The sequence below is a fragment of the Trichomycterus rosablanca genome, chromosome 23 (genome assembly GCF_030014385.1).
Source record: "Trichomycterus rosablanca isolate fTriRos1 chromosome 23, fTriRos1.hap1, whole genome shotgun sequence".
NCBI lineage: Eukaryota > Metazoa > Chordata > Actinopteri > Siluriformes > Trichomycteridae > Trichomycterus > Trichomycterus rosablanca.
Genome location: NC_086010.1, coordinates 12,704,297 through 12,731,883, shown reverse-complemented (window position 1 = coordinate 12,731,883; position 27,587 = coordinate 12,704,297). Strand labels below are relative to the sequence as shown.

The following is a 27,587-nucleotide window of genomic DNA, read 5'->3' as shown; positions in this document are numbered from 1 at the left end:
TAAACTTTTGCCTCCGATTGGCTCTGTAACATTTTCTGTTCTCATCTACATCACAAGTAAGAACCGCTTACGATTTACCAAAGTGAACCACGAGTTTATATAACGTGCTGATAGAATCGACTCAGATGTGACCGGGTTGAATTATCTTTTTAAAGTAAATATTACAATCAGCAAAATTACATCGTATGTATGATGCACAAAGTTAATGATGTTATTTTAGGTCATGAAGAGCTTTCACTGTGGTTTCTGTACGATGGTTGATGAATGGTGATGTGATGGTTGGCGTCTGGATCAATCCACTGAGCTGTTAACTTAACATGATCTTTATATATCACACGATCGGATCTGTTACTTTTAGGAGATATCGGCCGATCGCCGATAGCATATTTTGATTAAAAATCGGCCGATACAGATTCATAGCCGATCGATCGTCCCATCTCTAATTTCTTCTGCAACCTTTTGAAGACGATTTTGGATGATCCGGGCGAAGATCTTCCCAGCAATGGAAAGCAGGGATATTTCAAGGTAATTCCCACAGATGTTCCGATCACCCTTTTTGAAGATCGTCACAATCAGTGCATTCTTCATGTCGTCAGGGACTTGTCTTGCTTCCCACATTCGGAGCATCAGTACGAAGAGGCGGGTCTTGAGTGTTATACCGCCATGTACAAGGAGCTCGACTGGGATGTTGTCGGGTCCAGCAGCTCTTCCGCATCGTATGAGGCTTAGAGCTGTTTCGAATTCTTGGTAGGACGAAGGTGCTGTCAGTTCAAGTCGTAGGGGCAGTTGGGGGACCTTTCTCAGGAAATCTCTGGCAACGGATGACTTTCGGTTAAGAAGAGTGTCGAAATGTTCCTTCCAATGGTCTAGGATGGCTTGGCTGTCCGTTAGAAGTGTGCAGTTGTCAGAGGACATAAGCGTTCCAACAGAGGATCTCCTTGGGCCATAGATCTCTTTGAGGCTCGCGTAGAAGTTCCTTGTGTCTCTTTTATCAGCAAAGCATTGGAGTTCTTCTGCCTTCTGTTGCCACCAGTTGTTTTGGAGCTCTCTGAGCCGCGCTTGGCACTGTCGTTTCAGTTGCTGGAATTTGGTTTTCTTCTCATGATTTGATGGATCCTGTTCTTTGCTTTCCGTTTTTCAGCTATTATGGTTGTGATCTCCCCGCATCGTTGTTATCGAACCAGTCTTGATGCTTCCTGTCTGCCGGGGATCCTCGCAATAAGGGCCCGTCTTTAAGGTCGTAGCCTGTCGATTGAGGTACGCCTTTCTGCCAGACCGACTGGCAGAGGGGACGGGGTACTAGATGAATCCAATCTTCCGCCATCACAGCCGTTTGGTGAGATTGCCATGTCTGCGCCTGATCCGCCGTTGTTGTCTTCATCGTTCCCCCAGACTGCCCACTTAATTGTGGGGTTTATATACCGCCAGTCAGCGGTCCCATCAGGCGTTGGGCAGTCTCCTGTTGCCCGGGTGGCCCCAGCTCCATGTATTCATGAAGTCTGGTTGATTCCGCGTGGAGGTGCCTGTCTGGGGTTTGTCACGCATCTACATTACCCTAAATAAACATGTTAAACCCTCATCTACACTACATTACTATAACAACCCTAAATAAACATGTTAAACCCTGATCTACGTACACTACATTACTATAACAACCCTAAATAAACATGTAAAACCCTGATCTACGTACACTACATTACTATAACAACCCTAAATAAACATGTTAATCCCTGATCTACACTACATTACTATAACAACCCTAAATAAACATGTTAAACCCAGATCTACACTACATTACTATAACAACCCTAAATAAACATGTTAAACCCTGATCTACGTACACTACATTACTATAACAACCCTAAATAAACATGTAAAACCCTGATCTACGTACACTACATTACTATAACAACCCTAAATAAACATGTTAATCCCTGATCTACACTACATTACTATAACAACCCTAAATAAACATGTTAAACCCAGATCTACACTACATTACTATAACAACCCTAAATAAACATGTTAAACCCTGATCTACGTACACTACATTACTATAACAACCCTAAATAAACATGTAAAACCCTGATCTACGTACACTACATTACTATAACAACCCTAAATAAACATGTTAAACCCTGATCTACACTACATTACTATAACAACCCTAAATAAACATGTTAATCCCTGATCTACACTACATTACTATAACAACCCTAAATAAACATGTTAAACCCAGATCTACACTACATTACTATAACAACCCTAAATAAACATGTTAAACCTTGATCTACACTACATTACTATAACAACCCTAAATAAACATGTTAAACCCTGATCTGCACTACATTACTATAACAACCCTAAATAAACATGTTAAACCCTGATCTACACTACATTACTATAACAACCCTAAATAAACATGTTAAACCCTGATCTACCCTACATTACTATAACAACCCTAAATAAACATGTTAAACCCTGATCTACACTACATTACTATAACAACCCTAAATAAACATGTTAAACCCTGATCTACACTACATTACTATAACATCCCTAAATAAACATGTTAAACCCTGATCTACACTACATTACTATAACAACCCTAAATAAACATGTTAAACCCTGATCTACCCTACATTACTATAACAACCCTAAATAAACATGTTAAACCCTGATCTACCCTACATTACTATAACAACCCTAAATAAACATGTTAAACCCTGATCTACACTACATTACTATAACAACCCTAAATAAACATGTTAAACCCTGATCTACACTACATTACTATAACAACCCTAAATAAACATGTTAAACCCTGATCTACACTACATTACTATAACAACCCTAAATAAACATGTTAAACCCTGATCTACACTACATTACTATAACATCCCTAAATAAACATGTTAAACCCTGATCTACACTACATTACTATAACATCCCTAAATAAACATGTTAAACCCTGATCTACACTACATTACTATAACATCCCTAAATAAACATGTTAAACCCTGATCTACACTACATTACTATAACAACCCTAAATAAACATGTTAAACCCTGATCTACACTACATTACTATAACAACCCTAAATAAACATGTTAAACCCTGATCTACACTACATTACTATAACATCCCTAAATAAACATGTTAAACCCTGATCTACACTACATTACTATAACAACCCTAAATAAACATGTTAAACCCTGATCTACACTACATTACTATAACAACCCTAAATAAACATGTTAAACCCTGATCTACACTACATTACTATAACAACCCTAAATAAACATGTTAAACCCTGATCTACACTACATTACTATAACCCTAAATAAACATGTTAAACCCTGATCTACACTACATTACTATAACATCCCTAAATAAACATGTTAAACCCTGATCTACACTACATTACTCATAATAACATTAAATAAAGACGAAAAAAATAAAAAAATATTGTCCAGACATTACATATTGCAAACCTCATTTCCAGAAAACTTGGGACACTTTCTAAAAAAGTTTTTAATGACGAACCTGTTAAACTAATTCTATTATTATGTAGAAAGGTTGGGACAGAGAATGTTTACCACTGGTGATTATACTTTTTATTCATTTGGGCATTGAAGATACACAGTGTTGCAGTTTTGCAAGTGAATTTTTTGCCTATTATTGATGTATACAAGACTTCAGTTGCTGAACAGACCATCTGATTGTCCTCTTAATGATGTGCCATACATTTTTAATAAGAGAAGGATCTCGACTGCAGGCAGGCCAGTCAAGCACATGACTCTGTGTCTATGCCACCATGCTGTTGTAACTTGTGCAGAATGAGGCATGGTACTGTCCTGCTAAAACTGACATGGAGCTCCTGGGAAAAGAAGCTGTCCTGGTGGCAACATGTGTCCCTCCAAAATACCAATATAGGCCACTGTATCAATGCGATATATACCGAGCACCTATCTGTGATGGCATCACAGGTGCTGGTTTGTGCACTTTTTGTTGGTAACAGTCTGGCTGGTCTTTTTCATCTTCAGCACATAGAATTCAACATCTGTTATTTTTGACTGTGTTAAATGACAATGATTTTTCAAAGTACTTCCAAGCCCATACGGCTATGTCCATCACGGTAGCAAGATGGTTTCTCGATCAATACCTCATATGGGCTTGATGGTCATGCACATTAAGCAGTGGCTTCCTCCCTTAAAGTTTATGCACCAAGATTTCCCCTGACTACCTGAATCATTTCATGACATTATGAACTCTAGATGATGAAAGACCTAAATTACATGCAATCTAGCACTGAAAAGCATTGTCTTTGAACGACTGACAATTCTCTCACAAAGTTTGGCTTAAAGTGGTGATCCACGAGCCATCTTTGCTTGCAAAGACTAAGCCTCTGGTAGATCCTCTTTATATATTCAATCCTGATGACTTCACCTGTTAAACACCTGTTAAACTGTGGAACCTTCCAGAACAGTGTTACTTGTATAAACTTGTTTTGTCTCTGTCCCAACTTTTTTTGAGTATGTTGCAGGCATTACATTATATTGTTTCTGTATATTTAAAAAATACAACTGGGCGTCTCAGTTATTTGTTAGGATTTTAACATCATGTTTTCACCTGGGAATCGAACCCAGGACCTGCTTGCTGTGAGGCGATAGTGCTACCCACCAAGTTTCTTAGTTAAACCACTGAAATTGTTTTCTTTGTACCTTTATCAGTTAAATAAACGTTTACATGATTAAGAAATACAGCTTTTAGGTTTTCATTACATTTTTAGAAAGTGTCCCAACTTTTCTGGAAATGGGGTTTGTACTTCTTTCATGGTAACAACAATTATATTATATTATTATACAAAATTATTCCAAAATTATTCCAAATATTTCATGTGTTGATTTCCCTGACCTGCATAAGCACTGAGACAGCGTGACAGCACACAAAGGGGCAGAATTGGATCCATAAGGCTGAGCAGACGAGAAGGTGAGGCATAGGCAGTGAGCATAGTGGCAGGGTATGCAGCCATAATGCCATCTGGCAACCGCACTCCATGAGCCACAACTTTGATTGACACAGTCAGACACAAATTACCTCCTGCACTGTCACCAGCCAAACACACACGTTCACCAGTCCAACCTGAAAGTTTACAGGAGTTAAAAGATAAGTAAGATAGAAATAAAGCAGGAGAACAGATAGACCGTACAACTAATTATGCTTGCACTGTCTTGTCAAAAATACTAATTAAACACAGTAATAATACATTTTGTGTGAATTATTTGGAATTACTTTGATTAGGTACACTAATTACTTAATCAAGTCTTGAGCTTAAACTACAGTATATAATCACAGGCTATATATATAAATCAGAACCTTCCTTTAGCACAGATAACATGTCCTGAAGTTTGTAATTAGATATGCACAGCAGTGGATTGGAATTGAAGACAGTTATGTAATTTCAGGTCATGCTGTGGCATCTAAATGGAGTTAATGTATAGACTCCAACTGTGCCATTTAATACAGCAAAACATGTTGAGGTGCAAAAATCAGATAATGGCTACATGAACATATCTATTCAGTTAAAATGCCTATCAGACCAATAATGAAAAATAAGTAACATCTCCAGTTTGAAGCAACTTGAAAGCAACTTGAATCTGCAGAGGATGTTTGTCTATACATCTCCAAGGATCACAGCTGGGGAATTACAAACATTAGTTAAGTCTTGGGAACTACAATCAGAATCAGAGGTTGCCTACATAACCAGATTGTCTGAAAGCGTTGCTAGAAAAAAAAAACCTTTGCTGTCAAAGACTAGCAAATTCGAGCAGTTTACCAAACATCGTAAGTCATCAGAGTGTGTTTTATGTTCAGATAAGACAAATCTGAGCTTTGTGACAACAAATTCCAAATGTGGGTCGGCTGAGGCCCCGCAACGAATTGACATCCTGTCTGGGGTGTGTTACTGCAGTGATTCCAAAGAAGCCAGACATGTTTATTTTAAACAGCACAAAATTTTTATCTTTTAATGTATATTAGCATAAAATGTTCTAACAATCACAGAAAAGATGAAAAGTTATTTAACTAAAAGACTGGAAAGGGTTACAAACCCATAATGCTCTGGAACTAAAGCAAACCAAAGTGGGAGCCATTTCTTTCCAAACAGGATAATTTATAATTCCGGAAGAAAGACTTTCTACCAAACTTCCTTCAGAAGTGCACCAACGGAGTCCTTCAGAAAGTCACACAAGAACCAAGACAATTAATTTAAGAAAGTAGAGGCCTCACTTCACCCACTTGAGGGGTCATGATCTTACCATAAGAAAGAGAGACTGGGCAAGCATGGTATTGATGAGGGAGTTGCTAGGCCAAAATGACTACTAAGCATGAGAAAAGAAGACTAGTCTCACATTTGCCAACAAACACCGATATGGGATAGCATTCTGTTGATTATAAGCTTAAAGTGTAACTTGTTAAAATATACTGTACTTTACATTAACATGCATTAGTGTAGACCTAACAATCTAAAACCAATAATTGTAACATGCAGAAATAGAGGACATAAGGAGGGGGACAATCATTTCCCCTGGGTTTTGCAACTGTACAAAAATCATAAAAATGGCTTGGCTTACCCAAAAGCTTTTTGTTTTTGAGAGCCCAGCAATAGGCATAGAAACACTCTTCTAGTGCCCGTGGAAATGGTGCTTCTGGAGCAAGAGAATAGTCTATCGAGAGGACTGGAGCATTGAGGTCTTGAGACCAACTCTTTAGGTAGTGCTAGAAGAGAAAAAAAGAGGGGATATAAGCAACAGCTGCTGTTAATAATGTTCTTTTAAAAATGATAATTTCACACTTAAATTAATGTCTTTATTTTTTGTTCTTTTTGGAAAAATGAGTGATTTACATGCGTTCCTATTAGGCTGAACAATATTTTCTTCCCAGTAATGACACTGGGGTATATAAAAATCTCAACAATTTCCAGAAAAAAGCACCTCATGTGATTTTGAAGTCTGTGCAACAAAACCTCCACCATGGATATGCACTACCAGCCAAGGTGATGGAGGGCTCCTTTTTGACTTGAGACTCAGAGAGCGAGAGGAAGAGCCACCTTCAGAAAGAGACATTGCCAACAACTTGTCAGTGTCCTAGTGAAGAAAAACAAGGTTCAAGGGCTTTTGGTTTAGAATAAAAGAAAATAAAGACATAGGGCAAAATATATTTTCCGACATAATCAGACTATTAGAATGGGCAGGAGCTATATTACCTGTCCTTCCCTCAGCTCATTGGAAATAAGTCTCATCTGTACAGGGCCAGGGCCGATATGAGAAGCCGGAGGAGAGATTATAACTGTACTTGTGGAATCAGCCATCAATGGTAGCTCAAAAGACACAGGTGGCACAGAGAATGCACAATTCACCTTAACCTGAGTGGATGTCATACTTGCCAAGCCCTGTAAGACAGAGTAAAATAGATAACTACTAGGGCAACAAAACCTTAAAAGGTACATAATAGACCAGGGTGCTTTCAAAAAAAGATTATACTGACCGCTAGAACTTCAATTTCTGTAATATTCCAAAATGTCCTCCAAAAATGAATATCCAAGTTCTGAGTGATACGCTCATACTCCAAGCCTCTCAGCTGAGGATCAATTACATACTTCCCAGAAGTGAAGAAAGAACTAGCAGCAACACCTGACAGAAAAAGCAACACGGCAAAAGAAACAGAATAAGAAACAAAAAACAATTACTGATTTTTCATTATTATCCATTTTGACATTTAGGGTGTGTTCGAAAACCTAGGGAGCTGCCTTGCTGTCTTACTGTCTACACAGGCAGCTGCCTTAGTAGAGAGGATTCTAATAAGTCAGTGACTATAAGTTAGGTTATTCGAACGCACTACTTAGACAGCGATTCCATCGGGTTTCGCATTTCGCGTTTAGCATCTTGCCATTAAAACCAATAAACTGAGGTAGCACAGCACCCTAACGTCAATATAACATCTTCCTTCATGTACCGATTAAATTTCCTGACAAGCCCGAACTTGCAAATAAAAACACTAGGTACAAGTTAAGGCATCGAACAGCCTCATTCTCGGGAGCGCGCACAGGATGACGTAAAATGCTGTCTATGTAGACAGCTCCCTAGCTTTTCGAACACACCCATAGATTAGTTCACTGATATGTGAATTTAATAGTATTAATATCATAATATATAATGGGTGGGTGGTGATTGATCTTCATGCTTACCAAAAAAGGTTCAATATGCATGACCTTTGAGCTCTCAGATGTAATTGCCTAAGAAACTGTGATAAATATAGCCACATGGACTTGGGAGTACTTCAGAAAACCACCATCAAGATGCAACCTGAAATTCTATTACACAAATAGCAGTACATCAATTCTGTGGAAACCTGTGCTGATGTAAGATATAGACAATGGTGACTATGGACTGTTGAGCAGCTAAAGTCTCTTACTAATCAGGAATGGACAAAAATTCCACTTTCAAAACTGCAACAATTAGTGTCCTCCTCACACCAATAACACCTCTGTCCCAACTTTTTTGGCGTGCCTTGCCAGTGTCAAATTCTAAATGTGTTTATACTTACAAAATACAATGAAGTTGAACAATAAAACACATTGGAAATCTTTTCTTTCAACTTTTATCAGTTATGCAAAGATTCAAGAAAATAAACACAAAGTGATCTGGATAGGTTATATGCAAGTCAATGCAAAATTTAACAAGACCAGGGTAATATGATAATAACTTCTTTTCCTGGTAAAAACATGAGCCTAATAAAAAACTGCAGAGCAGCCAGTCAGCATCATGTTGAGATAGCCAAATAGTTATAAAGACATACAATAGTCTTTTAGGGTTATGTAGTATTAATATGGATTTTATTTTAGTAATGGTCAAAAAAAAAAAATACCGGTGTTGTCATAAAAAATTGTAATATAAAAATATAAAAATAACTTAGTTCAGCATTTGGAACTTTACTAGGTATGGCAGATATGGGATTTTTCTTTAAAGGTAAATAGTAAGGACAGAAAAGTCTAAATTATCTGGAGAGAGTTTTAAGTGGCGTACTCATATTTCTGGCTTCTTTTACTTCAGTCTTATCAAGGGGCTACATGATGAAAAGTCAAACAGACTACCACATAATTCTAAAATACACATGAGCATAGGTAGACTAGTTCACAGTAATAAATATATTTATTATTTTATATATTTAACATATAGATAAAAAATTTTAAATTGCATGGCAACTAGTTTGTTTTAATGCATTAGTATTTTAACGTATGTAAATAAATGCATAAAAAATGTGGTTGTTCACTTTATATTAGGATTTGAAAAAAAAAACTAGAGCAAATGAAACCAATAATTGCTCAAACTAGGGATGTAAATTTCTTTTAACAACCAATTGTCACTGATCAACTGTACACCTTTAAGCGAGTCCCATCAAAACATAAAACAAACATGAGTTTCATCAGAACAGCTCATTACTGCTGACTGCTGACATGTCAATTTAAATGAATTGTCAGCTGCTGAAATTTAATTTGGAATAAGTTTTTAACCGGAAGCACTGGTCAACATATGACTTGCTTTTTATCCTTAGCTCCAAAATTGGTAAGTCAAATAGAACATGTATATGAGCCTTTTCAATTATCTCCACTTTTTCTTTGCATGGACTTTTTACTTTTTGTTTGATCCACACTAATTTGCAAATATGGGGTTTAAACTTGATTATACACTGAAGTGCCATAAAAACTGGTCCAGAGGAGCCTATGTAAAATACATAGCAACACCACCTATTTGTTTGTTTAGCTGGCATTCCATGGAACCCCTTATGTCTACAAACGTCTCTGACAGGTGAACGCTATGTGTACCTCCTTTGTGATGAGTTAACCTATTTATGTCCTGCATTTATTCTGATGGGTTTGGCCTACAGAATATTTTCGCAAGCTTGTGGAGTCCATGCCCCATCGTATTTCTGCAGTCCTACGCTGGAAACCTAACAAATATAAGACTGGTGTACCAGTTTTTCTGGCACTTTTTAGCACTTTTAGCAAAAATTTTGCTGAAACACCTAAACTTAATAACTGAAAGGTGTGCCCACATTCTGGTGGACATATACAAGCTTCCAAATTTCAGCTTAGGAAAACTTTATTCATTTTTCACATTTTAGTATTACTAAACAAGACCAGTCCAATTTTTTAAATTGCATGGCAACTAGTTTGTTTTAATGCATTAGTATTTTAACGTATGTAAATAAATGCATAAAAAATGTGGTTGTTCACTTTATATTAGGATTTGAAAAAAAATCATGTTCCAGTGTTGCATGTTGTAGAAATAAAATTTTTTATATGTAGGCCACAACATAAAGAAATTACTGGTAAAGAAACCAGTTACAAACATCTTGGTAACTCCATAAGAGTAGACCATCTTATGTGGTCTGGACACCATGAATAAAAGAATCAGTTGTAAAGATAGAGGTAATCCATCTGCACATGCAAGTGCTGTAGGTACACTGACAAAGAAGCTAAATTATTGATGAACCTGCTTACATGCAGTAAGGTTTTAATTAGACCCATGTAATTAATCACCCTGATTATCTAACTGCTCTGCTTTCTCTCTTGAAGACCAAACTAAGACTGTGAAAGTAACACTGAGGAACACAAAAATACTTTGGAGCTTACCTTTTGATACCAACAAAAATGACTAAAAAATTAAACAACATTAGCAAAAGCACAATCTACCTTTGTTTTATATTCTGAGCCTAAAGGGAGAAGTTGGGTTATCTACACAGTATCCTAGGTTCATGATTTATGCTTTTTAATTTAGTTGTTTAATTTTTCAGAGTTTCAAAGTCTTCTGGTCTGGCATGCTACTTAATTATACTGTGCCACATTCGCTTGGTAAAAACAACTAAGTTAATGCTATTTTCAGTTAGTGTAACAAGATATGATCTGACATCAGCTCATAATGGGTATTAAAACAGATGTTTCAGCTGTTGTCTCTTTATGACTAACATGGTAGTATGGACTCACCGTATGATGTGATTGTTCCTGTTTCCACTAGAGTGCAGAAATGAACACAACAATTATAAACAACTGTTAAAGGTTAGTGTGTCTAATTTAGTGACACGGGTGTTTTTTTTAGTTTTTTTTTCAGGGAGTCAATAAGAAATGTCAGAAAAGCTAGACCATAATGCATTCAAAAAGAATCTGTATCTGGCTCAAAATGTGCAAGCAAAGATGGGCCATGGTTAACCACTATGTGCCAAAGCTCGGAAGAGAATTGTTACTCAGTTCATAAAGAACATTACTCAATGAAAGATGCATCAAGAAATGCAACCTTAAACTCTATTACGCCAAGAGAAATCCATACATCAGTTCTACACAGAAACACTCTCAAGGCCCGAGTTTATCTTGGATAGACCAAGACAGTGGAGATGTCAGATAAGTCCATGTTTAATTTTATTCTAAGAAAAAAATGGACCTTGAGTTCTACATGTCACAAATTAAAAAGCATATAAAGACTCGTCATTAAAAGGTGCTAGAGCCGACATGGTGATGCATCAGTGCCCATTGCATGGGTGACTAAAACAGTGTTACCGTGTAACTCAATGTCCCCTAAACTCAAAATCTTTAAAACTCAACACCCTTCATCAAGAAATTTGTACCCTTAACTCAACATTTCGCTTAAACTCAACGTGTGTGCGACTGCTGCTTAGGTCAGCGCTCGGCTTGAGCGGTGCCGTAAAACGTCATCAAAGTGTGAATATGAGACAGATCTGCATTTGTGTGGAATAATCGTCAAATTCACTCTGAAAGCTCCACATGTATCTGTGTTTATCTGGATTTTCCTCCTGTTTCACTTGTGTTATAGCTCGAGGTTCTGAGAAATTGCAAGCTTTTCCGAGATAGTCTAAAACGCTTATTGTTAAAAAAAAGCTTAATGTAACAATGCATTAAAAGAATGACATAGAAACACTAAACCTCCCCTAAATATTACTGCTCATAAAATCTCTTTTTATTGTATTTCAGTGTATAAGTGTCCAAAACAACCCCATTATTTTCCACTCAGAACCAATTGACATTGAGTTTCAAAATACCACTGTATATGTTAAATTACCAGGGTAACAGAAATTTTTTTTTGGATATACTGTTATTAAAAAGATTACTGCATTTGTCATGCTGTTTTACATGTTTAATATTTGTAAGAGCAGATTTAAAATCTTGTTTGTATTGAGAAAAAGTAAACTAACATAACACACTCTTTTTTAAAGCACACCTTACATATTTTGCAATGATTTTGAGGTGCAAAAACTGGACCTGGACATCCTCAATTAAAAGTCACTTAATGAATTAAAAGAAGTCACTGACCTATCCCAGACTGATGCCTCTTGTAGTTATCTCCAAATGCAACTAAGCCTATAGTAATAGTCTGCAGGTGTGGCCGGATGGAAGGCGTGAACTAAAAAAAGAGGAAAAAACAAACATTAATCCCACAGATTGTAGTGTTTGACAAATATTTTAAACAGATATTCTCTTAAAGGTGAAGCCACTAAATACTAGATTATAACAATTTAAATCTCAATCTCTGTGTCAATTAAAACAGACAGCTGTAAATTGTACATTCCTTTTTAAATGTATTACGTTTCAAATAGTTTAGATAACATTGATCAAATTATGCACTATATAAGGTAAAATATTAAAAATACTTGCAATGGTAAAAATAAATCTGTTTTTAAACTCCTTGATTATTCACAGACACATTTTTTAACAAAGTGGGACCCCTTGATTCATACTATCTAAAAACAGATTACGCCAGTGGTTTTCAATTTTGGCGTCTCTGGGTTACTATTAAACGCTATGAAGATGAATACAATTTAGTGATTTTGAAAAAAGGATTAAACTTTTTTTATTTTTAATGAAATAGCTGCTGAAATTTCAAATTTTAAATTAATTAAATTAATAAGTACCAAAAAACTGTTTCATGTTTCACTGAACAAGATAGTGTATTTTGTAATTATAAACAAATTTAGAATTTAAGGCCTGCAACAAAATTTGGTAGAGAGACCCATTTACTACTGTGTTACATCACTCAATAAAAATATGAGAACTGGGGAGTTTTAGTGGTATTTTTGTTCATTCTTGTTTGCTAAAAGACTTCAGCTGCTGAAGTCTGGGGATGACTTTGTCTGATTCTCCTCTGCATAATGAACCATACATTTTCAATAGGAGACAGATCTGGACTGCAGGCAGGCCAGTCAAGCACACACACTTGTTAACAATGTTTGTTTTAACGAACACAAACTTGAATCTTTTTACAATATCATATGCAAATTAAAAATCTGTTTATATTTACAAAATACAATCAAGTTGGTCAAGCAAAAAATTCATTTTTGTACTCCTGTCAATTAAGTAAAGGTTCAAAAAAATGTTGTTACTACATTTCACAAAAAATTTATTTGCATAATGCAGTTAACATATACACTGCCTGGCCAAAAAAAAGGTCACACACTCTAATATTTGGTTGGACCGCCTTTAGCTTTGATTACGGCACGCATTCGCTGTGGCATCGTTTCCACAAGCTTCTGCAATGTCACAACATTTATTTCTGTACAGAGTTGCATTAATTTTTCCCCAAGATCACTGCGCAAAGTCTTCTCCAGCACATCCCAAAGATTCTCAATGAGGGTTCAGGTCTGGACTCTGTGGAGGCCAATCCATGTGTGAAAATGATGTCTCATGCTCCCTGAACCACTCTTTCACAATTTGAGCCCGATGAATCCTGGCATTGTCATATTGGAATATGCCCGTGCCATCAGTGAAAAAATATATTAGTATATTAGTATATTCAGGTAGTCAGCTGACCTCATTCTTTGGGCACATAACGTTGCTGAACCTAGACCTGACCAACTGCAGCAACCCCAGATCATAGCACTGCCCCCAGTGGCTTGTACGGTGGGCACTAGGCATGATGGGTGCATCACTTCAGCTGCCTCTCTTCTTACCCTGATGTGCCCATCACTCTGGAACAGGGTAAATCTGGACTCATCATACCACATGACCTTCTTCCATTGCTCCAGAGTCCAATCTTTATGCTCCCTAGCAAATTGAAGCCGTTTTTGCCGGTTAGCCTCATTGACAAGTGGTTTTCTTAAGGCTACACAGCTGTTTAGTCCCAATCCCTTGAGTTCCCTTCACATTGTGCGTGTGGAAATGCTCTATCTTTCACTATTAAACATATCCCTGAGTTCTACTGTTGTTTTTCTACGATTTTATTTCACCAAACGTTTAAGTGATCGCCGATCACAATCATTCAAGATTTTTTTCTGACCACATTCCTTCCTCGAAGATGTTTCCCCACAGTCCCTCCACTTTTTAATAATGCGTTGGAGAGTTCTTAACCTGATTTTAGTAGTTTCAGCAATCTCCTTAGATGTTTTCTCTGCTTGATGCATGCCAATAATTTGACCCTTCTGAAAGAGATTAACATCTTTTCCACGACCACAGGAGCTACTCACTGCATCAGTTAGGGTTAAATAACTTGTTGCCAGCTGAAACAATCACCCATGCAGTAATTATCCAATGAGAGGTTCTTACCTATTTGCTTAGTTAAATCCAGGTGGTGACCTCTTTTTTTGGCCAGGCAGTGTATTTATACATTTCCTAATACCAGCTTTATCTGGGGAACCCACTCTATAATCTGTACCAGCCTAAGCTAGGGGTTTTTCAGCTAAATCTGCCTCATGTGAATTTGATTCCATGCTTTTATGTAATTCGAACAAAAATCATGATGTGGACAAAAAAACATCACACACACACACACACACACACACACAAACAAACCTGGAAGCCAACACAACGGCCAAAAAAGCACCCTTTGTACATGGAGGAATACTCCTGAAAAAAGATCTGGCTGAGACCAGTCTCATCCTGGTAAAAGAGGTTTCCTTGTCCGTTATCATGGAGAAGCCGTTGAGCCAGGTAAAGTAAAGCCTTTAACTGGCACAGAGCACTGCAGTAGGCCTCCATTTCTCTAGCATTATGCGCTGCACGGAAAAAGACGCTCCGTTTATTTGATAAAATGTATTGCCCCTTGTGGATAATGTGGAGGAGACAGCAACGCACTACCTGTGAAAAGAAAAAGCAGAAAATTAAAGAGAAGTAACTGTAATTACATCTAAATTCATGTTTTTATAATACATATAAAACAAGCAAATAAAAAGCAGTGATTACTTAAATTTACTTTGACTTTTATTTCATTGCAGATGGTATGAACACAAGATATTTCCTGTTTTGTCTGGTCAGCTACATTCTTTGTTAATACACATCTATTTCCGCTATTTGGGCCTGCAATACATTACAAACAAATTTTAGGCTAGTAAAGAGATAAATAATTCTATAACATTGTGATTTGAAATCTGAAAGGTGATGCAAACATGGGATTGTAATCATGATTTGGAACAACAGCATTATCCAGAAAAGGCCTATTCTTTTAGAAGCAAAGACAGACAGAGGATCACCTGTGTCCCAATGTGTGCATTAAAAAAATATAAAAATGTTTAAAAACAATGATACTCATAGAGAGATAGGAATATATAACCCTCTATGCTGCATAATATAATACAACATTTAGGGAATCTGAGGAAATTTAGAGTATGAAGGGCAAGGATGAAAGTCTAAGATGAATAACTACTTTTTAATCCCTCAGACAGCACTGTATCAAGAATCGTCATCTATAAGTTATATCATTAGATGGGCCCATGATTACTTTAGCAAACCTTTGCCAAGCTCTACAATATGTAGTAACATTCACAACGGCAGTAAAAACTTTATTGTGACAAAATTAAGCCTTATGCTAACTGTGTTTAAAAGTGGCATCTGGGATGTTACATCACAAAGTGGAAATGTGTATTGTGGTGTGAACAATCTGTATTTTACATCATTTTAAAAAGAAATGAACACTGTTTGTTTTGGACCAAAGATGAATCAGACCATCCAGACTGTTATCAGCAACAAGTCCAAAAACCAGGGTCTGTCTGGTATGGAGCTGTGTCTGAGCAGTATTCTGTGATGGCAGTATTAATTTTGAAGAAGTAAATTGAGGTTTTAGAGCAACATATGCTGCCTTCCAGACAACATCTTTTCCATAGACGTCTATGCATATTTTAACAAGACAATGCAAAACCATATTCTGCCCACTTCTCAAAAGTATGGCTGCAGAAGTAGAGAGTGCAGGTGCTGCAGTCCAGACCGGTCACCCATACATGTGTGATTCCTTTTAATACACAAAAATACAACCCAACAGTGTTGTACACCTTAAAACGTATTTGAGGTAGAATGGGACAGAAAACTTCATTATTTGGTGTCAGTCAATTTGGTTTTTAACAATTCCAAATTGTTTATTAACCAAACCAAGAACCAAGTGTTTATTTTAATAAAAAAAAAAAAAAAAAAAAAAAAAAAATCCATGGGGTACACCATCAAATAATGCCGGTTGTATTGTTTTAATTATTAAACAAAAATAACATACAAATCACTTATTTAAGTTTTAATTCAAATTTAACATAGTGGCCAACCTTTTATGACGTGTTTCCAGTTACCATGCACTAGAAAGCAATGCCTAACTTAGTCAAGGTGGCGGATTAAAGAAAACATTTCATTTCCAGAAAAATGTTTATGGATTTTATTTTATTTATTTATTTATAAAACATCATTTTTGGCTACCATCCTTTTATGCAGTATGGATGTGAACATTTACTTGTCTGCCTTGTGAATAAAAGACATTATAGGAAAATTGCCAAATTGATTATAACATGGCCACAGCAAGTTGAATAACCTCTTTTTACAAAGAAAATGGCTGCAAATTTAATAACTTCACTAGCTTTTAATGATTAGATCTAATTCACATGCTTAAAGTCATCCCAGCATGTGCTTCAATCAAAGGTTAAGACTCACAAATGAACTGAGATTGTCAGTTTCACAAATAGGCTTACATGGTTTTTAGAATTGCCAAATAAAAAAAATATGAAATGTATTATGTCAATACACCTGCCTAATATTGTGTAAGTCACCCTTATGCTAACAAAACAGCTCTAGTGTCAAGGCATGGACTCCAAAAGACTTCTGTATGCATTAGAAAAATATTAAAATGTTTAAAAACAATGATCCTCATAGAGAGATAGGAATATACAGTATAACCCTCTATGCTGCATAATATAATACAACATTTAGGGAATCTGAGGGAAGTTTAACCTGCATTTACACTTGAACTGACCTACAAAAAAATGGCAGTTTGGGTAAAACACATATTGACAAAGGTTTAAAATGGCTGAGGTTGTGGAAAAAAGATGCTAATATTTTTTTGATCAATGAGAAGCAGTGAAAGGCCAGGCAAAAAATTTCAACAGACCATTAGGACTGGTCTGTAGAGGACTGAATTAAGGTCATCTTCTCTAATGGTCAGCATGGCCCAACTCCTGGTTGTCTAATGGTTAGATGCTACAAGACCCTGTCATGGCCAGTCCAATTTTTAGAACTGAACCCAAATGAACCTCTAGCAGGTGAAGTTTTTACCCATTGGCATTAAGTCACCCAACATCTTTATTCCAAACATTGATTTCTGAACTCTTTTTTAAATTAAAACATTGGTGTTGTTTTTGAAAAATTCATTTAACCGGATTTTCTTCACGTCTTCAATATTACTTTTACTCAAACACACCTATAAACAGTAAGCCCAAAGAAACTTTGTGTTGAGGATTTGATTTGTAATAAATAAAATTGTCATTATGAGTGATTAAGTTTAGATTTATCAGTAAAAATTGCAATGTAAACATGTTTACCACTTAAAGGATGGCTTATGTCTTACCATTCTGCCATAAAGGCCTGATTTACAAAGTGCTCCAGAGCTGTCTATCCAACAGGCCTTTCTTGCCTGAATGCACAATTTTGTGCATTTTTTTCATCCATTTCAAAATAATTTCGACCAATGTGATCCTGGGAAAACTTAACTTAGATAACACTTAGATATTTTTTGCTATACTTGCCCTGATCTATGCCAACTTAATAAAGAAGGTTCCCAGACTGTTCATTGGACATCACGGATTGGTTTTTGTCCTGACAATGCACTGTAAATTGTGGGCCCTACAGACCTAGGTGTTTGCCTTTTCACATTATGTCCAATACACTTACATTGCAACAGATAAACTCCAGTTGAGCTCTCAGTCTTACAAATACAAAGAGAAGAGAGTTAAAGAATTGCTATTTACATGGTGATTTTTTTATCAGACTGTTGAACTGACTGTATATCTCTTAAATATACAGAAAACAGAATGCCCATTTACTTCTACTCAGAACTTTATGCTTGGTCATAGTTGTAGATAAACTAATTTGATAACTTTTAAAATGTCAATACATTAAAACTAGGTCTAGAAAACATCTGTAAATTCTACATTCAAATTCTAGATTACAATACCAGTCATAAATACAAAGACACACCTTCACTAGTGAGCGATATCCGTTGGCAGGAATGTGAGGATCAAAGTCAAAGTGATGAAAAATAGCAGCAAAGCCACAAACGACTGGCTCAAGGGCACTGGCATGTTTCTGGATAGTCAGCATAGAGTCAACAAGTCTCTGGGAGGCATCCACAACTGGTCCCTTCGAACTGTTAGAAAAGTAGGCAGCATTTTCTTCACAAACCTCATATAGTGTTGTAAAAACTGCTTTAGTGTCCATAACTGAAAAACAAATAAAAACCGAGAAAAACATAATGAGGATAAAAAAATAAAACAAAGTAAATAAGTACCAAACTACCTTAATATATAGCCAATAAAAACATAAAAACATGGACGTATAACAGACAGGGCTCTAGAGTGCGACCAATTTGGTCGCACATGCGACCTAATTTCTCAATGGTGCGACTAAAAAAAATCTCAGGTCGCACCGGTGCGACCAGGCTTCCGAGGGAAAAAAAAAACAACAGACACACATTAGGCCAATAACATGGTCTAAACCAATCAGAGATAGTGAAGGGCGGGACAATATTCTAGCGGCGATATGTAAGCAACATTCAGCTCAGCCAATCAGAATGCAGCACCCGGTTTATACACGTGCGTTCGGATGTTCTGCAGTAAGTTTAGTTTTGTATATGAGACTCGCCGGATGTCCCCAGAATGGAAGTTCGGGTTCTGGAGCTAGGCAGTCTAAAGTGTTGTAATGCTCACCGCAGCCTTAATTCCCACACCTCCACCACCGCACAGCAAAAGACCTGTTACATCCCCACCGGACAGCGGCTAGGTGAGACGACCCTCTAGTAGCAAGGGGCTAATGCTAGCGATAAAGTGCGATGATAGCGAAAGTAAAAACACGACAATATTTTCGTTAATAAAATATAAAAATAACTAAAAGACCATAATATATTAGAATACATGTAGTCAAAATACGCAGTGAGTGCACCGCAAGCGATTTTGGGAATCTGTGTAAAAGATTCAGTAAAGCCGATAATATAATGCACTGCATTTAAGATTACACTAACACTCTAGAGCCCCATACACACACACACACACACAAACCCACACATATATATATATATATATATATACATATAATTTTAAATATACACACACATATAAATAGATATACACACATACATACACATTTACTCTATTATTATTTTTATAATTTTTATAAAAAAGAATTGCTATAATTAGACTATAATACTATAATTAACTGTAAAGAGCATGGGAAGACCATGGCCGGCAATAGTGTATTTGTGACTGGTTCTAATACATTTTGAATTGAAAGGCTGAAAAAGCACAATGCATCGATAAATGCACTGCCCAAGTGTCCCCCTCTCCCCACTGCCTTTCAGTGGCAGGCAGTAGCAAACAGATCATCAGACGAGGCCATGTTGACCAGATTGTTAGTTAATTACAAGTCAGTATTGCCTGTATGGACAGTGAGTAAAAAAAAAAAAAAAAAGTGAACCTGTAAAACTGCGGTGTTAAATGCGATGCAGTCGAAAATTTGGGTGCACCTAACTTTTGTGCTGGTGCACCTAAGAAAAAAAGTTAGGCGCACCAGTGCAACCAGTGCAAAAAGTTAGTCTAGAGCCCTGACAGAACTGTAAGATAACAAATAATGCTGAACTGATTCTTTGCATAAATAAAATTTACCACAAGGGAAAACTAAACATGCTAATCAAAGTACTGTATAGAGACACAGCATGCATAATAAATCTCTTCCTGACAACAATAGTAAATTCGTATTATAACGAGTTTTACCTTTTGACTTGGGCATGATGCGAATATTCTAATCATTTTTGTGGACAAATATACATTTAAACAAAAATCCATATGTGCAGGTGCTCAGGTGGCACAGCGGTAAACACGCTAGCATACCAGAGCTGACATCTCAAACTCGTGAGTTTAAATCTCAGCTAATCCAATGTGAGCACAAAAACTAAACACTACACATAAAGTTTTTAGGAAAATAGATATCTATGGAAAAGTTTGGACACTAGTGTCAAACTAAATTTGTGTTGAATTTATAGTAAAAAAATATTTTAGCAAATCATAAATGACTGATAATTTAATTATTGATTAAAAATAACATTTTAATAAATTATAATGCACAGTTAACCTATAAAGAAACTGTAAAGCAAGTGACTGATTGATAGTTGGGTTCAATTAGACCAGATACGCCCAGTTTTGGTTCCAGCCAGCTCTGTTTAATTTAAACATCACCTAAACTGAACATTGTGGACAAGGTTAAGTAGCTAAAAATTTTAACAAGCAACACACAAAAACCCCATACCTTGGTATGGGGGTGCATAAGTGCCCATGGCATGGCTGACTTCTGTAAGCACTACAACCATAGACACAGAATGTGTGTAATTGACTGGCTTTTTTTTTTTTTGAAAAGATGGTGACTTTTGTACCTTTTACTGATTTCTGGATGGCCCTTTTCTCTTTTACAAGAGACCTTAACATCTTTTCTGAATACAAGCTGAACCATGGACTCATCTGACCACCGCACACATTACCACAGTCCTTCAGACCAACTGAGATAAGCTTGGGCCCAAAGAACTCAAAGGTGTTTCTGCATAGAACTGATGTATGGCTTTCTCTTTGTGTAACAGAGTTTCAGATTGCATTACCCATATGGCTTCATTCATCACAAAAGCATGACAGTTTTTCATGCACTGCTGTCTGAGAGCGCAAAAGTCACACAGATTCACCAGTGGTTTCCGGCTTTGCCTTACACAACAAGGGATCTCTCCATATTTTCTGAATCTTTTCACAATATTATGACTGATGTATCAAACTTTTACTGAGAAATGTTCTTTCTGAACTGATCGACAATTCTCTCAACTTGGCACAAAGTGAGCCATGACCCCTTACTGCTTTTACAGACTGGTATAGTAGTAAAATAATAAAGCCAATTTTTACTGTGCATTTTTACTTATAAAACATACAAGTGTATGAAATGAATAAGAAACGCTGACATGTTAATTCAATAGAATTTTTTTATATATTTTTAGGCTTGGGTCTTGGTGTCAGAACACATTTAAATGTAATTATATGGCCCACTATAACAAGAAATATGAGAATTACAAGCATATTTTTCAACTCTCTAGTCTAAGAGCAGAACTGAATTGCATTTCATGTAAAGTTGATAATGTGAGCATGTTAATGAGAAGAATCTAGACTTTTGCCCTCATCTGAAATCTGTTGTTATAGTTGTCCATTCTGTTCACATAACAGCTGTAGAGACACAAAGTCTAAAAAGTGTGTAAAGGGGACTAAGGAAAAGGAAACTCGACTGGTTACTCTGGACGCTGACAACTATTGTCTATCTCACTCCTCTCCACCCCCCCCTGTCCTGACTTCTCCTTCACCATCCTGTTTTTGTTTCTTAAGGCTGAGATATGCTTCCTCAGATGCCTTCCTTCAGTGTTTCTAAAAGCAACGCGGAACATACATCTGCAAAATATGCAAAAGTAATGTGTGAAAGTGCACACATTTTTGAGAGTCTGAAAATCTTTAAAACAATTCAGTGGATGGGAAAGACTCAAAGATAAATTTGGAATGGAAAAGACAAAAAATAGGTTTTGAACACTGCAGCTTGACAAAGAAACAAATAATTACCTCTCCAGGGTTTTAATGCAGAATGCTTATTGTACAAAAACCCTGAATGGTAAACCAGAGCCACTACATACAAATACATGGACTGGTAAAACAACACTTTTTTATATTTACAATGTCATACCTTATAATAGTTTTTTTTTTAAATAATAATAACATATCAACATAAAAGGAATTTGTGCGCTCATCATGATTAGGTATATTTTTTGATGGAAACAAAGCAGTGGATATTAAACACTTAATTTTTATTTTATACACAAATATTTTAAGTTCAACATTACATCTGTTTCACACAATGCAGTTCTAGTAAGTCTTTAAAGTCATAGATATTTTGCTTAACTGATTATAACTACACTTAAGTTGTCAGAAAGAGGTTTAAGATACTGTTTTGTTAACTTTTGTAATAAAATCTACATTATAAAACGGATAGTTCCGGTCCTAAAATCTGATTGGCTGAGCCGCGTTCGAAGCCGTTGTAAAATCCCCGATAAACGCACACCTAGGACCACCTCACATCATTCCATATTAATACGCCACTGAATAGAGAAAGTTAATGTTATTTTCGCCCTCACGTTGCCTAGCAACACTGTTAATCGGATTACCTTGCGTCGCGAAGAATGCTTTATTGTAAGTTTATACACAATAAATACATTTATGATTAAACATTGTTGTATTTATTATATTTTATGTTGACCGCCGTTTTATAAAAGCAATAAGCCACTCGAGACCGTACGTTACTGTTACGATTTTAGCACGGGGAAAGAAGTTCAAAAACGTCATCCCCGTGCTAAAATCACAGTAACGTACGGCCTCTCGTGGCTTATTGCTTTATTTAGAACTAGTGCTCACTGTGTTTTGCTGTTTATTATTTAATTAAGCATAAACACTTGTTGATATAAAACTCGTATGGTTTTTTAAATTTTGATAGAACTACAGTATATGCTTTGGGTTAACAATTAAAATATCGAAATGTACATCCCTACACTAAAGAATATTTAATTAATAACAACATGAAATTGTCTTGGTATGCTTAAGCATTAAGAGTTCCTTTCACTGGAACTAAGGGACTGAGCCCAACTCCTGAAAAACAACCCCCCTCCACCAAACCTTACACTTCGCACAATGCAGTCAGACAAGTACCATTCTCCTGGCAACCGCCAAACCCAGACTCAGCCATCGGACTGCCAGACGGAGAAGCGTGATTTGTCACTCCAGAGAACACATCTCCACTGCTCTGGAGTCTAGTGGTGGCGTGCTTTACACCACTGCATCTGACGCTTTGCATTGTGCTTGGTGATGTAAGGCTTGGATGCAGTTGCTCGGCCATGGAAACCCATTCCACGAAGCTCTTTACACACTGTTCTAATCTGAAGGCCACATGAAGTTTGGAGGTCTGTAGCGATTGACTCTGCAAAAAGTTGGCGACCTCTGCTCACTATGCGCCTCAGCATCTGCTGACCACGCTCTGTCATTTTACGTGGCCTACCACTTCGTGGCTAAGTTGCTGTCGTTCCCAATCGCTTCCACTTTGTTATAATACCACTGAAAGTTCACTGTGGAATATTTAGTAGTGAGGAAATTTAATTACTGGACTTGTTGCACAGGTGGCATCCTATCACAGTACCACGCTGGAATTCACTGAGCTCCTGAGAGTGACCCATTCTTTCACTAATGTTTGTAGAAGCAGTCTGCATGCCTAGGTGTTTGGTTTTATACACCTGTGGCCATGAATACTTTTTTGGCAATAGTGTAACTTATAACACTCAAAACATCAGCCAAAATGAAGATATACAGGGGTTGGATAAAATAACTGAAACACCTGTCATTTTAGTGTGGGAGGTTTCATGGCTAAATTGGACCAGTCTGGTGGCCAATCTTCATTAATTGCACATTGCACCAGTAAGAGCAGAGTGTGAAGGTTCAATTAGCAGGGTAAGAGCACAGTTTTGCTCAAAATATTGCAATGCACACAACATTATGGGTGACATACCAGAGTTCAAAAGAGGACAAATTGTTGGTGCACGTCTTGCTGGCGCATCTGTGACCAAGACAGCAAGTCTTTGTGATGTATCAAGAGCCACGGTATCCAGGGTAATGTCAGCATACCACCAAGAAGGACAAACCACATCCAACAGGATTAACTGTGGACGCAAGAGGAAGCTGTCTGAAAGGGATGTTTGGGTGCTAACCCGGATTGTATCCAAAAAACATAAAACCACGGCTGCCCAAATCACGGCAGAATTAAATGTGCACCTCAACTCTCCTGTTTCCACCAGAACTGTCCGTCGGGAGCTCCACAGGGTCAATATACACGGCCGGGCTGCTATAGCCAAACCTTTGGTCACTCGTGCCAATGCCAAACGTCGGTTTCAATGGTGCATGGAGCGCAAATCTTGGGCTGTGGACAATGTGAAACATGTATTGTTCTCTGATGAGTCCTCCTTTACTGTTTTCCCCACATCCGGGAGAGTTACGGTGTGGAGAAGCCCCAAAGAAGCGTACCACCCAGACTGTTGCATGCCCAGAGTGAAGCATGGGGGTGGATCAGTGATGGTTTGGGCTGCCATATCATGGCATTCCCTTGGCCCAATACTTGTGCTAGATGGGCGCGTCACTGCCAAGGACTACCGAACCATTCTGGAGGACCATGTGCATCCAATGGCGGTGCCGTGTATCAGGATGACAATGCACCAATACAGACAGCAAGACTGGTGAAAGATTGGTTTGATGAACATGAAAGTGAAGTTGAACATCTCCCATGGCCTGCACAGTCACCAGATCTAAATATTATTGAGCCACTTTGGGGTGTTTTGGAGAAGCGAGTCAGGAAACGTTTTCCTCCACCAGCATCACGTAGTGACCTGGCCACTATCCTGCAAGAAGAATGGCTTAAAATCCCTCTGACCACTGTGCAGGACTTGTATATGTCATTTCCAAGACGAATTGACGCTGTATTGGCCGCAAAAGGAGGCCCTACACCATACTAATAAATTATTGTGGTCTAAAACCAGGTGTTTCAGTTATTTTGTCCAACCCCTGTATATATATCTTCATTTCGGCTGATGTTTTATATATATATATATATACAGTGTATAACAAAAGTGAGTACACCCCTCACATTTCTGCAGATATTTAAGTATATCTTTTCATGGGACAACACTGAGAAAATGACACTTTGACACAATGAAAAGTAGTCTGTGTGCAGCTTATATAACAGTGTAAATTTATTCTTCCCTCAAAATAACTCAATATACAGCCATTAATGTCTAAACCACCGGCAACAAAAGTGAGTACACCCCTAAGAGACTACACCCCTAAATGTCCAAATTGAGCACTGCTTGTCATTTTCCCTCCAAAATGTCATGTGATTTGTTAGTGTTACTAGGTCTCAGGTGTGCATAGGGAGCAGGTGTGTTCAATTTAGTAGTACAGCTCTCACACTCTCTCATACTGGTCACTGAAAGTTCCAACATGGCACCTCATGGCAAAGAACTCTCTGAGGATCTTAAAAGACGAATTGTTGCGCTACATGAAGATGGCCAAGGCTACAAGAAGATTGCCAACACCCTGAAACTGAGCTGCAGCACAGTGGCCAAGATCATCCAGCGTTTTAAAAGAGCAGGGTCCACTCAGAACAGACCTCGCGTTGGTCGTCCAAAGAAGCTGAGTGCACGTGCTCAGCGTCACATCCAACTGCTGTCTTTGAAAGATAGGCGCAGGAGTGCTGTCAGCATTGCTGCAGAGATTGAAAAGGTGGGGGGTCAGCCTGTCAGTGCTCAGACCATACGCCGCACACTACATCAAATTGGTCTGCATGGCTGTCACCCCAGAAGGAAGCCTCTTCTGAAGTCTCTACACAAGAAAGCCCGCAAACAGTTTGCTGAAGACATGTCAACAAAGGACATGGATTACTGGAACTATGTCCTATGGTCTGATGAGACCAAGATTAATTTGTTTGGTTCAGATGGTCTGAAGCATGTGTGGCGGCAATCAGGTGAGGAGTACAAAGATAAGTGTGTCATGCCTACAGTCAAGCATGGTGGTGGGAATGCCATGGTCTGGGGCTGCATGAGTGCAGCAGGTGTTGGGGAGTTACATTTCATTGAGGGACACATGAACTCCAATATGTACTGTGAAATACTGAAGCAGAGCATGATCCTCTCTCTCCGGAAACTGGGTGTTCCAGCATGATAATGACCCCAAACACACCTCTAAGACGACCACTGCTTTATTGAAGAGGCTGAGGGTAAAGGTGATGGACTGGCCAAGCATGTCTCCAGACCTAAACCCAATAGAACATCTTTGGGGCATCCTCAAGCGGAAGGTGGAGGAGCGCAAAGTCTTGAATATCCACCAGCTCCGTGATGTCGTCATGGAAAAGTGGAAAAGCATTCCAGTGGCAACCTGTGAAGCTCTGGTAAACTCCATGCCCAGGAGAGTTAAGGCAGTTCTGGGAAATAATGGTGGCCACACAAAATATTGACACTTCAGGAACTTTCACTAAGGGGTGTACTCACTTTTGTTGCCGGTGGTTTAGACATTATTGGCTGTATATTGAGTTATTTTGAGGGAAGAATAAATTTACACTGTTATATAAGCTGCACACAGACTACTTTTCATTGTGTCAAAGTGTCATTTTGTCAGTGTTGTCCCATGAAAAGATATACTTAAATATCTGCAGAAATGTGAGGGGTGTACTCACTTTTGTGATACACTGTATATATATATATATATATATATATATATATATATAATACATTTTATTTATATAGCGCTTTTCAAGATACTCAAAGACGCTTAAATATACAGTGTATCACAAAAGTGAGTACACCCCTCACATTTCTGCAAATATTTTATTATATCTTTTCATGGGACAACACTATAGAAATAAAACTTGGATATAACTTAGAGTAGTCAGTGTACAACTTGTATAGCAGTGTAGATTTACTGTCTTCTGAAAATAACTCAACACACAGCCATTAATGTCTAAATGGCTGGCAACATAAGTGAGTACACCCCACAGTGAACATGTCCAAATTGTGACCAAAGTGTCAATATTTTGTGTGACCACCATTATTATCCAGCACTGCCTTAACCCTCCTGGGCATGGAATTCACCAAAGCTGCACAGGTTGCTACTGGAATCCTCTTCCACTCCTCCATGATGACATCACGGAGCTGGTGGATGTTAGACACCTTGAACTCCTCCACCTTCCACTTGAGGATGCGCCACAGGTGCTCAATTGGGTTTAGTCCATCACCTTTACCTTCAGCTTCCTCAGCAAGGCAGTTGTCATCTTGGAGGTTGTGTTTGGGGTCGTTATCCTGTTGGAAAACTGCCATGAGGCCCAGTTTTCGAAGGGAGGGGATCATGCTCTGTTTCAGAATGTCACAGTACATGTTGGAATTCATGTTTCCCTCAATGAACT

General features: G+C 37.6%; 1 protein-coding gene across 1 annotated transcript in view; it reads right to left on the bottom strand.

Moving 5' to 3' along the window:
- Nucleotides 1–27,587, bottom strand: part of lipeb (lipase, hormone-sensitive b) — a 47,827-nt gene that overhangs the window by 14,128 nt on the left and 6,112 nt on the right. Inside the window, 8 exon segments of the mRNA XM_062985444.1 lie at nucleotides 4,919–5,146; nucleotides 6,637–6,781; nucleotides 6,997–7,149; nucleotides 7,269–7,454; nucleotides 7,550–7,695; nucleotides 12,387–12,477; nucleotides 14,859–15,143; nucleotides 18,510–18,751. Coding sequence (XP_062841514.1) covers nucleotides 4,919–5,146; nucleotides 6,637–6,781; nucleotides 6,997–7,149; nucleotides 7,269–7,454; nucleotides 7,550–7,695; nucleotides 12,387–12,477; nucleotides 14,859–15,143; nucleotides 18,510–18,751 — 1,476 coding nt within the window.